General features: G+C 43.8%; 1 protein-coding gene across 1 annotated transcript; it reads right to left on the bottom strand.

Annotated features, from left to right (window-relative positions):
• Positions 1-927: 927 nt before the first annotated feature.
• On the bottom strand, positions 928-14226 carry RGCC (regulator of cell cycle). Its single transcript, XM_084227038.1, has 5 exons — positions 14117-14226; positions 13757-13933; positions 4448-4555; positions 2924-2986; positions 928-1271 (listed from the first exon to the last, which is right to left on the bottom strand). The coding sequence occupies exons 1-5, from the start codon at positions 14151-14153 to the stop codon at positions 1264-1266; spliced, it is 393 nt and encodes a 130-aa protein (XP_084083164.1). The 5' UTR covers positions 14154-14226; the 3' UTR covers positions 928-1263.
• Positions 14227-17415: the final 3189 nt, after the last annotated feature.

The following is a 17415-nucleotide window of genomic DNA, read 5'->3' as shown; positions in this document are numbered from 1 at the left end:
TAGGAAATCTAAAATCCGGGGAGATGGATTGACAGCATTCTTATGGTGTTCCTATAAGGAAATAGACAGCAGGTTTTCTCCAAGCTGCAGAAGGCTGGTCCAAATCTGTCCTTTAAGGTCCCCAAGCAGGTAGCTGTGTCACAGGTACACACACACTCAAAGATAACACATCGAAGGGGGCACAAAAACAGAACCATTCAAGCAACTGCTCATAGACAGCTTAGGTCAAAATTAAGCAGGAGTTCAACCAGCCCAGCCCCAGCTCTCTTGGTCTGAACAGACAGGGGAGCACAGCCCAGACAGCAGGGCCAGCTGTAATGCCTGCAGGAGAGCTCACATAATGACATTCCCAGTGCCTAATGCATATGGAAAGAATCAGGTTCCTTGTAAAAGCACAGGTTCACCTTCCCCCTTTCAGCACCACAGGGATGGATGGCCAGGAAGCCTTTTCAGAGTGGCTGACTGTTCCAGACCCAAGGGCCTGGTGTTAGAAACACCCAGACACAAGCATGGTCTCAGTGGTACAGGACCTCCACACCTCTAAAGTGATGGGACCTTCCAAAGAGCCAGTGCTTCATCTCAAATGGTCTGAGAGTTTAAAACCAGTGTTATTGTTCAAATGTCTAGTAAGTCAGTGTTATTTCATTTGTATTAACACAAATCTGAAGTAACAGTTTGACCAAATTTATTATTTTCCTGACTGTATTAATTTTATGTAGCACAAAGTTCTTATTTAAACAACCACATTCAACTAGCATAAATTTTACCTAAAAGGAAATATACCATTATCAAGATATTTTAAAGCATGTTTTCAGTAAGAGTTTAATTTGTACTTCTATTTCAGAGCTTGCATGTTCATAGGAAGATTACAGACATCTGGATTTCAGTTCAGGATTTATTGGCATACAAAAATATATTATAATGGAGAAAAGCATTAAAGTCTTCAACTATATAAAATTACAAATATATTTGCATAAAAGCAACTTTAAATTAAAATTCAAGCTATATTTTAAAGCAAAATACAGCTCTAACATTTAAGTTATTCCATCTGCTGCAAAGTAAAAAAAAAAAGCCCAAAAAACCCACAGCACCCCAAAACCCCCAAACCAATGTTGCCAGTTAAGTACTTGTAGGAGTTCACAAAGGTTATGTTCAGAGGGTATCTTGAGCAAAGTTATCAGATAAGGGCAGCAGTTCTCACTGATTGATGTCACTTATCCTTCAGAGGACATTCACACGCAAGCACAATGCTGAAAACTCATTTCACATACCTGAAAGTACAGAACAAGAAAGATCACTAAGCTCTCTGTTAAATAAGATTGCATGCTGTAGACATATCAGACACTTGCCTATGCCCAGCTTGCTAGACTGCCTGACAAGCCAAATTATGTCCTTTTTCAAGTTAACATGAAAGCTGAAATGCTGGTGTGCTAAAAAGACAAGGCAAGTGCTGTTCCAACAAGTGCATCAGGCTTGAAAAGGTGTCTGTACAAAGTTCTGTGTAACCTCAAGCATATACATAGAACTCCTCAAAAATGTGATGATAAATACCAGGTGGAAGTTGGACTTCTTCCTCACTGTACAGAGAAACTGCACAAATGAAACAATGAAACTCTGCTGAGATCACTGGAGATTTGTTTAGTTGGGATTAAAAAAAAAAAAAAAACAAAAATAAAACAAAAAAAAAAGCACAAAACCACTAGAGCAGGTGGTGGTAGTTCCTGCCTTCACCTTTGATGTACTTTGCAAGGGAAAAATAAAACCTACATATTATAGGCAGCCCCTTCAGAGCTGCAACATGGCTGTGCAAGATACAGCAATGCAAACATTTGCCAGTTTGGGATGCACAAACCTTCAAAAACTTGGATTTCTTTCAGAAGAGTAGTCAAATTTCAGTGGTAAAGATGGAGTCAGCTCAAGCTCACATCCATGACAGAAGACAGGAAACTAAAAAATGCATTTTAAGTATGAGAAGTGAAACCAGGATTAAGATACACGAAAGACAGCAGGGAAGCAGGAAGTCATGAAGGCAGCTGTCTTGAATTAAGTCCATTTCTTCAAGAAATACAGGGAAGGGAAAACACCTAATGAGTACACAAAACTCTCAGTTCATAGTGTGAGAGGGCTTTGTTTATGCAGCTATTTAGCTCTAGTCCCACAACTTGTTAGTTTGGGCTCTATAGCCTAGTTCCACATTAAAAACCCCAACCTGAAACACAAAAGAAATGGTATGATGTCCACAACATAAGAAGCAAAGAAGAGGAAGAAGCAAAAGGAACAGGCAGAGTACATGGTTGGCAACAGGCAGCTTGTTTTATGGTTGGTTTTATTGAAAAATCATAATGAAGAATTAATTACTGTAGCTGAAAGATACAATTTCTAGATAGTGGCAGAAAAAGTGATCCAAGTTCCATTCCTGGTGAGAACAAGCACAAATAGGATTTTGACATTAAGTCAACAGATACAGATATCTGCTCCTTAACTCCTTCATAAAGCAAAGTCTAGAACAAAAAGGTTTTCCTCACCTAAGGACACTCCTCCAGTTACTTAGCTTTATAATGAACAAATATATCACCAGTTTTTAAACTGAGATTTGAGTATTTAAGAAACTGATGTTTATTTATCCATCCACTGTCAAGGAGGGGTGAATTGCAGCAGACTCAGAGGTGGGACCAGGGGTTCATTGGGTTCAGCCTTTGCCACACAGGATGAACTGCACACCTTGAACATTCAGGCAAAGTCTGAATTTAGTCTGTTTTACCTTCTTATCCAGATAATGATCCACAGGAATAGCAAACTAAAAGGAAGCAACATTACATAAAATAGTTCTATTTTTCCCGTCCCTCTTTCCCTATACATTGGCTTTCAACACTCTGTAACAAGTTCCAAGTGAGATGCAAGCAACTGATAAAAACCTACTTACTTGCTAGTGTTCTGTCAAGATCAGCAATGAAGTCCTCCAGCTCTTTTGTGTCTCCAAGCTTTGCTGCAAAACAAGGGTCAGCACTGATTAGACATGACATGGCTTCTCTGGCTAGAAGAAACACTAGGAGCACACTAGCCTCCAAATAACTTCCAGGGGTAGCAAACATGCTGTGGATTATCATCAGCAAAGTTCAGTAGAGTTGCTGCAATGTCCAAAAGCACCTAGAGAACATGGAAGACTGAGCTGAAATTCTAGCTTTCTACTTGACAGAAGCAACACAAAGCAATACTTTATGTACTCTCCTTAAAAAGAAGGGCAGTGAAGAATAAAAGATACACACCAACTAATCCATGTCTTTGCCACTGTGGCCATCTTTCCTGTTTCATCTCTTCAGATGCTGCATGCACGGCCCTAATCAATCCCTGTGAGCTCCCAGCCCTACTCAAATCTCAGCCCTTGAAAATCACATCAGTATCACAAGTTTGCTGTGCTGCCAGATCCTTTAATCTTGGGCCATACACTATAAATGTGGGACCAAACATCCACCAAATTTCCCACTCCTGGCAACACCACTAGCTCCATTCTGCAAGTGGCTTCCTTATCTCATGTCTGTGGTCTTTTCCAAGCCAGTTCCAGCTCTTTCTGTCTTCTCATCAGGAAGAGCATCTTGTCCTTTAGTGTAATTCTTCACCAAGTATTTCCTGTCAGTTCAACTGAGCTCTTTCTTTGCTAATTCACAGAAACTGTTACTCATTATTTCTCCCCAGTGTCCCACTAATTGAAAAGAAAGCATTTAACTTGGTTTTTTGTGACTGGTCACTGTGGAAAAGATATGAAAGCATGAAAGGCTATTGAACATGCACCATGTAGTACAAATGTACGAGTGCTCACTTATTGATCTGTCTGCTCCAGAGTTAACCAAGTTAACCTGAATGAAACACTGTCTGGGAAGTCAGATCAGGCAAGACAGAAGCCTCTTTGCAACAGCATAGCTTCAAAGGAGGAAGGAGTTGCAAATATAAGCACTGTGTAACTTCTATATAGATCTGAGCAATTGTGTCGCCTTAAATTGCAGCATAGGATTCAGAGGAGTCCCTCTAGCCCTGCACCCAGGCTAAGCATTTTTATAGAGGAATGGAACATTTAAGCCACTCAGTTGCTTCAGTAAAGAAGTAACACAAGTTAATAATTAATCCTTATCAGCCAGAAAACTACAATTTTTTTGCTCAGTGTTTCAAAACCAAAAGACTTACCAGGCCACCTGCAAAGTGCAGATACAGAATGGTATTTTGCCATTTATAATCAAGACAACAACAGTTGGATCTGTAGTGAGCTCAACAGTGATCCTCAGTTTTGTTGTCATTAAAAAAAAACCCCAAAACCCAACAACAACCCATCAAGAAAAAGCAACACCAAAATGGAAAAAAAAAAGTCCACGCAAGCATGTGAATCCTGGCTCCCAGGAAGAAGCCCACATAACTGAGGAGTAGGAAGAAATGGCAACAGCTAAAATTAAGATACCTTTACAAGGAGTTACTGAAGGGGATGGCAGGCTTGGAGTAGATGCAGTTGAAGAGTTGAGCTTTTCATCACTGAGACTGAAACTATTTCTGTAGAGGGAATCTGCACCTGTAAAAAAGCAACATCATAAAGTAAATTTGACACCTTCTGAAGTTTGCAATATAATTGAAACTCCAAATGCAGCCTTTCCTATACAGACTTCAAAGTCTGTAGAACTCAAATTTAAAGTCTTCAAAACCAGAAAAATGAATAAATAAACCCTTTATTGTGTGAAGGCTGCTGCTTCCACCCCTACTGTTAAAAAGAAAGGGGGCTTAGGCACAATCCTCACCCTCAGTAAGGAAAGCTTTCCCTAAAGTCAGCACTATTTGAAAAATTAGACAACTTACAATTATCTCACATCAGCAAAATTAGATCTGGTAGGATCTGCCCAATTCACAATACTCTGGGAAATTCTGTTACCTAAATTTTTCAAAAGTTACCAAAGACCCCTGAATAGAGAGCTCCAGGACAAGGACAACCCGCCAGAATAAAGAATATATTTAGTGTTGTCCTTTATCTCCAAAGCAAGCACACACCTTTCTCCAAACATTGCTCTGCTGCTTTAGGTATGGCATTTTTAATTCTTCTATTCTGTGACTCTCTGGAGTTCATGAAGCAGTACACTGGTACACAAGATATCCTGCAATCTTGTTTTAGGTGACCTGACTCTCTGGAGTTCATGAAGCAGTACACTGGTACACAAGATATCCTGCAATCTTGTTTTAGGTGACCTTTCAAAGAAATCCTTATATGCCCCAGAAAGGACCAGAAAAGGCCTTGATACCATTTTCATGTTCTTGCGTTTTAGAGAAGGTCTTAAGCTCAAAAAGCATCAAAAAGTACCTTTATGAGCAGAGGCACCCCAAGTATTAGTCAGGGCTCCACTGGAAGGAGGCATTGTCATCCTGCTAGAGATTCCAAAACTGCTGGTCCTGCAGTTTCAAGCCAGGGGCCTGAAAACTGTGCCTCTACAAAAAGACACCACTGTGACACAAACATGGCCAGGGCCTCCATTTACTTGGCACATTTCCCAGGACATTAGTGTCTGTCTTAATTTATGGGGTGGTGACCACCACTGCTTGGCACATTGGCCAGCAATCCCGCTCCCTGCAGCACACACAGCCCTTGTCCCTGGAGCCACAGCCTGGGAGGGGGCTGCACTGCAGAACCGAGCCCACTGAAGAGAGAGCTGTCACATTTCCTTGGATGCCTGTCCCACTGGCTGTGCCAGGAGAGCACTGCTTTAGCCAGATTGAGGGTGTCTGGCTGAACTGGCAAAAGGGGCAGGAGCACAGCTTGCCTTGCCAAGGTCGGCACATCTGCACCTCCGCGGAACATCTGGCTGTCTCTGACAGCAGACACTGAGACCATCCTCTGGCAGACCTGGGCCTCAAGTTCAGCCATCCCTGGGAAGAAGAGTGTGTGTCCCCAGCCACCTCCTCCAGCCTGCTGTCCTTTCCAGCACAAAAGCAGCTTCCACAGGAGCATACAGGCACAAGGCAGACCAGACAACTGCACCTACAAAGCCTCTCAGATCTTTCCTCAGCCATAAAAGCTCACTTGCTTGTTCTGAGCCAGCTTCCAACCTCACCTCTGTTATGATACACTCTGAAAAGACTTGGGAGAAAAGCTTCAACCTGGAATACTTTCCTCTTTCCCATGCATTTTGGCCCCCACTGGGCTGTATTTTCAGGTTCCTCTGCCATCATCTCGGATCCTGTTCTGGCAAACACACTTGGCCCACAGCACCACAAATGAGAGCAATGAGTGACTGACACCTCTCACCTGGGGCTATTGCCACCTGGCCAGCACCACTTTGTATTTCTTGTTTGTAGACATGGGTATAGAGTTTGATGGCTTCTTCAAACTACCCCCTAATTGCAATTTCTTTATCTCCACTCTTTAGAAGCGCTGTTCTCTCTAAACTTCAGCAGATCAAAACCAAGCTAACTGAAACTTCAAATACAAGAAAAACTCCATGTATACAATGGAGAAATGAGATCATTTTAGATAGAAAACTGAGGAAAAAAGATATGCCATTTTAAACATAGCTCATAAAAACAGGAAAAAAATTTAAAATAACCTAAGGGTGAAAGAAATCTGGTGATGTGTACCACCAGTGCTGTACTATACCACATGAGCCCTGTACATTAACTGGTACTTTCTCTCTATTAAAGGTATGGCCAATTCCCTCTGAAATCAGTTTACAGAACAACTGCCTACTAAGACCACATTTCTTCAGCCAAGATGCAAACCCCAGTGACTAAGAAACACAGAATGGAAAATTCTAGCTGTTCAGGACTAAACACCAAGTAACTTGTAATAGCTGACACAAATGGTGCTGTAGCCAAGACTGTAATTCACTGAAATACTGACAGGACAGAACAGACCAAAGATAAAACACTTTTCAGGCTATTTATTTGAAAAGAGGAGAACAAGAATTTCCAAATTAATTCATATTTTAAAAGGTTTTATGGCTCTTTGAATTAATTAAAAATACAGAGAACTATGGTTATACATCTGAGTATACTTTTAATATGAACTCTCTGATACTAACCAAAGGTAGCACAGACACCAAAGGTAGCAAGGCTGGGTTGACATCAGAAAAGGTACTTTCATACTGGCTTCCACAAACATTATGGGAAATATTTACTACTGGACAAAGATAAAATAGGACAAAACTGTTGCTTTAAATCTCTAAATGTTTTTCTTCTTTCAAAAGGTGAAATATTTTCACGTAACAATGTTATCTTCTGATGGGTTGTAATAGTTTCAGGAAAATATCAACATTTATCTTTCTCAAAGCAAAAATATACTTTAGCTGCTGACTATGGCTTATTCATGCCACCAAGCATCAGAAATTCTAGTGATGTGAGGAGAAATGCACTAACTCCACCAGCAAGGTCACCATAACTGCTAAAAACAATGTACTGTTAAAAAATACTTATGACACGCAGCGCAGAAAAATATCCTCTTTGGCAAAGGGCAGCTGTAGGGCAGAAAGCTCTGGGAAAAGGACACTTCAGTCTTTGCTCTCTACCAGCTGCCAAAGCCAAGATTTGCTCATTCACCCCCAATAATGGCCTTTGGAAGAGTTCCACTGCCAGACAAATACAACATCATCTGCAACCCAATAACCTGATGCCAGGGATCTCACTGCTGCTGCCCTTCCTCACCCAGCTCCTTCTCTCCCACCACAAGTTTGTAATTCATTATCTATTTTTCACTTTGTACATTGATTCTAGTCCCTGTGCTTTTATGCAAAAGGCCTTAAAATCTGAGAGTTTTGTCAGTGAGTCGATTTGCATCAGTCAGGCTACACTGCAAAATTAGGGGGTAGGAATAAATATGGGTGTATTTTACTTTGGCAAAGTAATCTGTAGTTAGTATAACTCTACTGTTCCAGTATATGGCTAAACCACAAAATAAACCATGGCAACACCATGTAAATATAGAAATGTCCCCATGAAATGAGCAATTGAAAGGCTCTCAGCAGTGATGGACTGAAGGAGGAAAACCTCAAACTTTTCATTTCAAAACAGACAATGGAAAATTCAGCTGTGTCACTTCTTTAGTACCATGCTCTTTCTAGTACCATGGCTCAAGATACAATTTTGAGGAGCACTGGAGTTGGTAACATTTTTACAGCAGTTTTCAGTGGGGAAAAGTTTAGGGGGAAAAGTTAATGCACATCTATAAAGCTTTCAGAGAAAAGCTTCACAAGTTCACTCAAGTGTCTACAAATCACGAATTCATTATGAAACAGTAACTTAGCACTTAATGAGCAGATTGCACAAATAATTCCTAACAGAACATAGCCTACTTGCTAAAAAAGTCAGAAAAAAAATCTGGAAATTGTAATGTCCCCAGCAGAAGTGAGAAATATTCATGATACAAAAAGCCTGTTTCAAAATGTGTATGTTTCAGCCCCTAAGGACAGTGTTTATTTTTATCATTATCACAGTTACACTTGGCTGCATTGTTTATTTTTGTGGGGATTTTGCCTGGCCAACAAACATCTGTTCCAATACTGACCAAAAAACGACACCTTTTCTCTATTGACACATCTAAGCATCATTATTTAGAGGATCTCAAATCACATAGCTACACAAAAGTGATCGAGGAAACCTGAAATCCAGATGGACAAGCATGTTTTCTCATTATATACAAAGCTTACCTTCCCACTCCCCTCCATGCTCACCAGCTATGAGGCAGTTTCCAACTCCAGCCTTCCCTTTACTAATCTTCCTTTCTAATGAGAAAGGCCAATGGGTATGCTGAAGTGACAAGAACACGAAATCTTATGAAAACTGCATTTCTCAGCACACTGAAATACCTGTAGAGAAGGCTATGCACCTGAAACTTTCAAATTTTCTTCCCCTTGAACACATCAGTAATGTTATAAAAATTTATTTCACTGATCATTTAATAAAAGGGACTTTCTCCAGAAGAGAAAGTCTTCACTTTTTTCATTAGAAGCAGTTTATTGTCCTCTTTTTGAGACAAGCCGTAGGAAGGTCACAGACACAACCTACCTCCTTTTCATGTTACAAGACTGGCACTTGCTGCAGAGACCAAAGGCTCACCTACTTCACATCCTGTTTCTCACACCAACTCACAGCAGGTGCCTTAGAGGAGCTTCAGAGTGGTGCAGCCACGCTCTGACAGCTGCAGGATGAGCTCTAGCAAGTTCTCCCAATGCATGTACCAGTCTCTTTCCTGGGACACCGGTGGCACCAGCCCAAGCAGCCTTCACTGGCCCCATCCCTCCTGCTGGGATTTTATCAAGTTGTTTTTGAGCATGTGAACTTTTAATATCAATTCTACCTTAAGGCAAATTGTTCATGAAAGAAATAACACCTCATTTCTTTGAAACATGCTGATTTCATTTGACTTCCTCATACTGGTGAGGTAGCAGTCCCTTTCCTAATGTCACTTAGGATTCTCCAGAAGACTGTCTTGTCCCCACCCAAAACATCTCTTTTTTGCCAGACAGTCCCAGGCTATTTAAGCATTGGGAAAATATTTTACATGTTCAATCATTTCTGTTGCCTTTTTCTTTGCCTTCTTTATGGTCACATACTACAAGACTGACAGTGTAAACAGGTTTTTAGGAGTGAGTGCTGCAGTACTAACAGGGGCTGGTGCTTCATCTCTGGATGGCCTAGGCATTAGCATGAGCACCTGGAGACATCCACAGCCACATCCATGGAAACACAAGTGCTGGCACTACACCAGGCACTGAGTGTTAAAAGATCCTGCTCAACCCCTGCACCTACTTGACTTTAAAATCATAAAATTAAAAGTTCTAGATGCACTCAGGATTTTTTTTTCTTGCGTTTGAAAGCCATGAGGCATTGCTCAAAAACCATTTATTTACTCCTAAAAAATAACTACAAAGAAACACTGCTGGCTGTATGAGCGCAAGGATTGAATTGATGAATTCATTTTCCAATGCTCTTAACAGAGAGACAGAAAGCTGAACGTGCCTCAAGAAAACACGGAGCTACAAATGTCAAACATTTCTGAGAGCGAGGTAACAGATTATGATGTAGCTTTTCAGTGTTACTGTAACTTTGGCCCAAGAAACACTAAAGCACTTCCCTTCTCAACCTCTCAAAGACCAACTTCCATTCATTATCCTAAGTCTAAGCTTGGAAGGCTGTCCTGACACTGCCATAAACTGTACTGGCACTAGGCAGTGGCTGGGCATGCATTTTACACAGGCAAACTTATTCTGACACAAGGAGACAATGCTATCTGTAAGTTCATTAATACAGCTGCATCTACACGAGCGGCTTCTGCCAGCACAGCACTCTCTAGCACAAATCCTCCTTTATCACAGCCAAGATATGCTGTGAATAGCAAAGAGTTATAAAGTATTCCTCAGCTTAGTAGCTCCAGCACAATTAATAACCTGAAGAATGAAGCTGCTGGGCTCCAATTCGTTTGAATACATCAACTTGAAACATAACTGGTACTCACTCACAGCCCAGAAGCTCTGGAATGCTGGAGAAACCCAGCAGTTGCATCAAGGCTTCCAGCTCTGACCCACTCAGCTGTGGTGGTTAATGTCATACTTGTGGGCCGAGATCATCCTGCACATCTGCACTCAGAGCCTCTCCGTGACTGCAGGGTCTAGAGTCCGTCCTGCTACGTACAAGGCTCAGCCACAGCCAAGCCAGACCCTGTCCAAAGATCATTTAGTCAAATGACAGGACAAGATGTGGGAGAACAAAGTACTGTTGCACCCATTTTTCATACAGAGTCTTCAAAATCCTATTTTTTCCAAAGGACCAGAAATACATAATATAAGAATTTAAAGTAGTATTTTTGGAGCTAGCTCCCTCGGGGGATTCTAAGGATAAGAGAATATTTTCAGGATTACCTGCATTGACAAAGACCTTCTGTAAACTTTTCTGTTAAATTAAATGGGCTCATGCCTGTGACAGAACCCCCAGGAGAGGAAAGGCTTCCCTTACCCTACTAAACAATATTGTCCAAGTACAACCACTTGACATCTGTTAGAGGCTTCTCATGAAACTGAATTTAAGGCTGATTCCAGGGCACTGAAACAAACAGTTGCAACAGTTTAAAATGTTTCCTTCCCTTACAGTTCCATCCCTGAGTGGGAAGACATCACTGCAGGAGTGGCCAAAAGATGCATATCTTCAGCCACACCAGTTAGGAGGATTAGATCAAACAGCAGACAACAGATAGCACTAAAACACAATGGTCTGAACTGTTCTATACACACATGATAAAGTGTGCTTGAAATAGTCTTGGCACTGGATAACAAGATTTTGCAAAGATGAAAAGAATCTTCATTAACAAGATGATCATTCAAGCTACCTGCAGATAATATGGTTTTTAAGGATTCATGTTATCAGAACTTACTCTTTCAGCCCAGTTCCCCCTTGATTCTGCAGTGGGATTTTAACCTAACCCTTATCACAGTAAGGGCAAAGCCATGAATTCAGCGACTCTACTGGCTAACACTAACTTACAGAAATCAAAGGGAAAATAAACTCAAGAAATACTTGAGTTTGAACTGAAAGAACCTGGATAAGTAGGCAACTCCCTGCATTTATTCTTAAAATAGATGCAGGGAGTGTAGCTGGATTACATCAGACACTAGGGCCTGTTTTATAAAAGGAGCTCTTCATAAATCCACAATTCCTCTCCAATCCTACCATAACTTCAAAATAAAAAGTTGACTGTACTGGGTGACTCCTTTAGGAAGAAGTGTTTCACCAGGCCTTTCCTGAGCCATGAGCAGAGCTGGCTGGTTTTGTTTCCTTTCCCTTAAGCATATCCTCATAAACTCTGGTGCACCCTCCTGGTCCCTCACACGCCAGTGTCCAAAAGACAGTGATTCCAACCTCTCCAGAGCCACCTTCCACACCATGCACCACCAAGGGAGCAACTCAGGCACGGGACAGGAATTGAAAATTTGACAAGTTCCTCATGCAAGATCTTTGAGGACTTCTTACAGAGCCATCAACCCTGTCTATCCTACTAACCCCACTATTGCCTTCAGCCTAAATTCACGTGGATTTGCCACACAGATTTTTATTTTCCAGATCTTCCTGATGATCTGATCTGCCTGTTTATATGAGCATGCTGTTTTCTCACCAGGCCTTCTGCCCTGCCAGAGAGCACTGCCATCTTCCTCCAAAGATCCTTCTTGTAAATTCTAGCGCAGCAATTTTAAGCAGTTTTCAAGATTTAAGCTTTTTGAACCATAGCAGATAGCTATCTGTAGTTACTTAGCATTTCTCCACACAAGAAGTTCTAGATACTGGGTTGGGGTTTTTATAATTTTGTCAACAGTAAATTATTTCACTCTATCATTACAAGTGTCTCAAGTGTGAGACAAAGTAAGTGTATGTGAAAGGTTAACATATTACAACTATGAAGACTGCACATGAAAAAAAAGCACTAGGGCAGCCAGTTTGACTCAGTAAAGGCAGATTTCACCTTACACACCCTCAGCCATATGAAAGAAAAATGTTCTGTCTAAATTGGGCATACAGTTCAAAATCCTCCTTGGAGGTAGAGAGATTCTAAGGTGTTCTACACTCACTACATTATAAAACAGAAAAATAGCATCGTGATCCATGTACTTCCACAGAAAAAACCCAAAGGCAGTGCTAGGCAATGTATCCAAGTTCAGGGCAGGTAAAACAATACCTGTCAACAAAATGAATTACATCCATGATGATGAAATAAAGGGCTCTGATAATGTGGAGACTTTTTGCTCTTGCAGCTCAAGTACTAGGGAGATAGCATTATTGTTTAAGCACTAAATCAACAGAATGGCACCTTGAGTCCCTGAAGTGATAAAGAGGCAGAAGAGAAATTAGAGGAGCAGTCTTATTATAAATAGCTGCAAAACAAGTAAATTTCATCAAGCTTCCCATATAGTTAGAAACTTAACAAGCAAACAAACAAAAAAAAGCAAAACCAAACACAAAACCCAAATCAACAAGACTGTTTATATTCTGTATTTAGCAGAACTTATTTCTGAGAAAGTAACCTACTGTTCTCAAAGAGAACAGCAGCTTCCAGCCTCGCTATCTGGAAGAGGAAAGATGTTTTCTCTCCCTGATTAGTAAAGCCAGTAAGAGGGGCTGAACTTTTTTCCAAGTTAACTAGAAAGAATTTAGTTCCAATTTCACATTTTCTTGCTCCAAGGAGCTTTCTGCCCTTCCTGTTCCATGTTCTGCACACACCATTCACATACATCTTGGGCACAAGGTAGCTTAAAATCAGCGCCTCTGGAACAGTGATAACAGTGTCGTCCCTCCAGGTGGATGGATGGATGACCATTCTTATAACGGGAAACCTGGGTGAGTTTCTAGCTGCTGTGGAAAGCACATTTTGGCTCACTCGCTCTGTCCAGATGATGCTGGTTACCGAGACACAGCGGGCAGTCCCTGCGAACCTGAGACATGTTCCAGTGCAGACGCCGGGACGTCCCGGTGTCCCGCAGCCCGACCTTCTCCCAGAGACAGCTCCTTAGGCTCCAGTCCAGCAGCGCTCCCCTCCGTTCAACACCAGCGAGTAAAACCAGCGGGGCCAGACCATGCATCCCTGCGCTTCCGAGCCAGAACGTGACCGAGAAGAGGCTGCTTTTATAGAAACAGTCGCGTCCCCGGCTCCCTCAAAGAGGGCGAAGTGCTGGTTTAGCACCCGCTCTGGAGCGTCGCTTCCCGGCCGCCCCCCGCCCCCGGGGCCGGCACGGACGGACCGACGGACACTCACTCTCGGAGTCGCTGAGGCCGCTGCCGTCGCTGACGCTGGCGCTGCTCCGCCGCTTCATGCGCTCCAGGTGCTCGCCGTAGAAGAAGCGGCGCCGGCCGGCGGGGCAGGAGAACTCCGCCAGCACCGCGTCGAACTCGCCCAGCGCCTCCGCCAGGCCCTCGCCGTCCTCCCCCGACGCTGCCGGGCGGCGACAGCGGCGTCAGGACCGGACCGGACCGACCCTGACCCCGCCCGCCCCCCGCGCCCCCACCCCGGCGGAGGGAAAAGAGGGAAGAGAAGGAGGGGAAGGGAGAGAAGGAATGAAGGGAGGGAGGGAGGGAGGAAGGGGTCCCGCCCGCCCCCTCGGCCCGCCGCTCCCACCTTGCCCCGCCGGACGCTGGACTGCCGGAGGCTTCATGGCTGCGGCGGGCGGAGATGCCCCAGCGCCGCTGCCACCTCCCGCCGCCAGCGTGAGCGCCTGGCCCCGCCGCTGCCCCTCTTATAGCGGGCCGGGCCGGGCCGGGCTGGGCCGGGCCGGGGCGGGGCGGCGGCGGGGGCGGCCCCCGGGCGGTGCAGGTGCGGCCGGCCCGCTGTCCCGGCGCCGCAGTCCCGCCAGCAACGCCACCGCCAGCGGGAAGTGTCGCCCGTGGCCGTCACCGGGAGTGCGGCTCCCTCGGGAGGATCGCGCTGCGCTAACCCCGGCAGCGGCTGTGTGCTGCGGAGGGAGGATACGGCGGGAGTCCGAGCCGGCCGTGAGGAGGGACTGCCACGGGAACGCGGGACTGGGTCAGCCTCGCCCAGCCCCGTGACTGCCGGCAGGACAGGGCACACGGCACGGCGGGGAGGCAGCAGCCGGCTTGCAGAGAGCCCGTGGCTTTGCACGCAACAGCAGCGCTGCTCGAACACCCCCGGATCCCCTTCCTGCCCCAGCCCCATGGCACTGGGCTGGCATCTGCCTGTGGTTATTGCCCTGCTCCGTACATCGGTGAGCTGTGGGCACGGCCGTGGGGGCAGCTGGGCCAGTTAATTCCGGAGGATGACCCGAGGAGAAGAGCAGGTGGCAGGGGACGTGCAGGGAATGATCAGGCAGATCGAGTCCCAGCCCGAGGTGCGTCAGCCAGGGTGTTCTCCAGTGGAGTGCTCTCCTTGTTCTTAGGAGGAGGATTCTGGCACTTGTCCTGAAGTCAGGTAAACCTGACGTTTACAAATGCCATAGCTACGGAGTGTTGCTCTTGTGCTGTCTCTTGCTCGTTTTAAATGTAAGCTGTCTGGCAGCTAAAATCCCCGTTCTGTTCAATACTCATTGGGGAAGACTCTGTCATGTTTAGTTATGGCCGGAAATACTGAAAACAGACATCAGGTGCTATTCCGTGAGAATGCGTCAGGAGTTATGATTATGTTTGTGTGCTGATGAAAATATTTAGAATTAGAAGAGTCAGGGAGAGGTAAGGAAAAACATCTCTGAAACTTTTTGGCATTTTCAGACATGCTGACATTGCTCCTGCAAGATACAAAGTTAGAAAAACAATTTTCCAGACAATAAAATAGATTTGTCCACCTCTCCTTACCGGCTGATATGGAGGCATTTATTTATTTTTGCAGTGAATCAAAAGAAGTTCTCACGACAAAGTTCAATTGCTGTTTATTCTGTGGCTTCCTCCTTTCTGTGGTCTTCCTCTGTTTTTCTTTCTGCTAATAAAAGTGTCTACAAACAATCCCTTTTAAAGACCACAGTGACACAGAGGGAAAGCGAGGTTAAGAAGTAGGGGACAAGCAGATACAAGGGCATGACGTCAATAGCACGAGCAGGATGAAAGACAATGGATGCAAGGCAGAAGGGGGAACTGTCCAGGACGTGACTAGGCACAGCTCACAGCCCAGAAAGACAAGGACCTGGCCCTGCAGCTGATGTCAAATCTCTTTTGCTCAATCACATATGATCAACCCTACCTGTACCACACATCCCCACCGAGCCCTGGTGCTTGGGCCTATAGCACAACCTGGCTTAGGGGCAAAAGGTGTTTGAGGTTAGGCTTGAATTTGTCCATTTGCTGAGGAATACAAGCAAAATAACCAAAGGCTGAAAGTCCTCCTGTGCCCTTCCTGTTGTTTCTCATAAAGATGGTCAAGCAATCTCATTGCCTTTTGGGAGGGATCTGAGGTCATGTCCCAAAGAAAGAGTACAAAGGGGGATGAAGCTGTAGGAGAACCCTTGCACTGCTTGGGGCCTTACTGCCAGAAAAGGGGAATGACCTGCCTCCTTCTCTCTTCTTGTGCTCATGGCCTAGACCTTCTGCATGTCTTTTAAGCAGGTTTTTCTCATCTGCTGCTGAGCCAATTCAGCACTTTAGAACAGCAGAAAACTAATAGAGAAAGAAAGTGAGTAACTTTTTGATGAATTGAGTTGAATGGGCTTAGCTCAGGGAGCTAATAAAAGGAGGGTATAGATAGGTAGGGGGAAAAAACAACGGCTTCCCTGTAGTGATATAAGAATTTACCTCTGGAATTCTCTTTAAATTATTATCTTACACTCAAAATGACCATTTTCAGAATCATTTCTGGGCACACTTGTGATGGTGTTCACAGGGGTCCCAGGATGAGGGAAGGGACGAGAATCTTGACTCTATGTTTTAGAAAGCTTGATTTATTATTTTATGATATATATAATATTAAAACTATACTAAAAGAATAGAAAAAACTATTTCATCAGAAGACTAGCTAAGAATAAAAAAGAATGAATAACAAAAGCTTGTTGCTGACTGAGACAGTCTAGACAGCTAGACTGTGATTGGCCATTAATTAGAAACAACTACATGAGACCAATCACAGATCTACTTGTTGCATTCACAGCAGCAGATAATCATTGTTTACATTTTGTTCTTGAGGCCTCTCAGCTTCTCAGGAGGAAAAATCCTAAAAAAAGGATTTTTCATAAAACATGTGACACACGCTGAAGAAATTATTCTATAAACTTCCCTTCTTTACAGCCATGTGTTTGAGCAATCTTCTTTCCTTAAGACAACCTGGGCTTAAAACTACTTAGTTGTGTTTACTGCTCCCCAGACTAATCTCTTAACATTTCTTTCAGTAAATACTCATGTTTTCTCCTAAGGAGCCTAGATTCTTCTGAATGGAACCGAGACAGCTGGTGAATTTCAGTTTTCCACATAAACCATTAACTTATACAAGAGGAAAAAAAGATTCACTTTTATGCTTATTGGTTCTGTGTCATGGACCATGTAGCCATGCACACCATAAATATTCTTGAAAGGCCCCAGCATGCTCCAGCTGAACTGGCTGTGCTTTTGCCACAGATGCTGACAGGAGCAGCCCACATCTGGCAAAAGGAAGAAGTCACTTTTAAGTGCAGTGCCCTGAAACCCTGCAGGCTGACACACCTGGCTGCTCATGCTTATGGGGAGAAACATCCAACCCAGCTCCTAATGTAAACCTCAGCTACTGAATCCCTCCCATTTTCTCGGCAGCTGTCCAAGCTGTATTTAAAGTGAATTTCTTCTTGCCCATTCGACACAGTGTCTCCAGATCCTCCTCAGCTGGTGACGTGATGTTTACAGTGGTTTCCTACTGCATTTTTAACCTCACAAACTTGTGAGCCACACAGCTATTTAAATCAACAAATCCTGCCTGGAAACACGCTTCAGGGAAAGGCTTTTAAAACA

Source organism: Fringilla coelebs, assembly GCF_963513975.1.
Source record: "Fringilla coelebs genome assembly, chromosome: 2".
NCBI lineage: Eukaryota > Metazoa > Chordata > Aves > Passeriformes > Fringillidae > Fringilla > Fringilla coelebs.
This window is presented reverse-complemented; position numbering and strand designations above follow the sequence as displayed.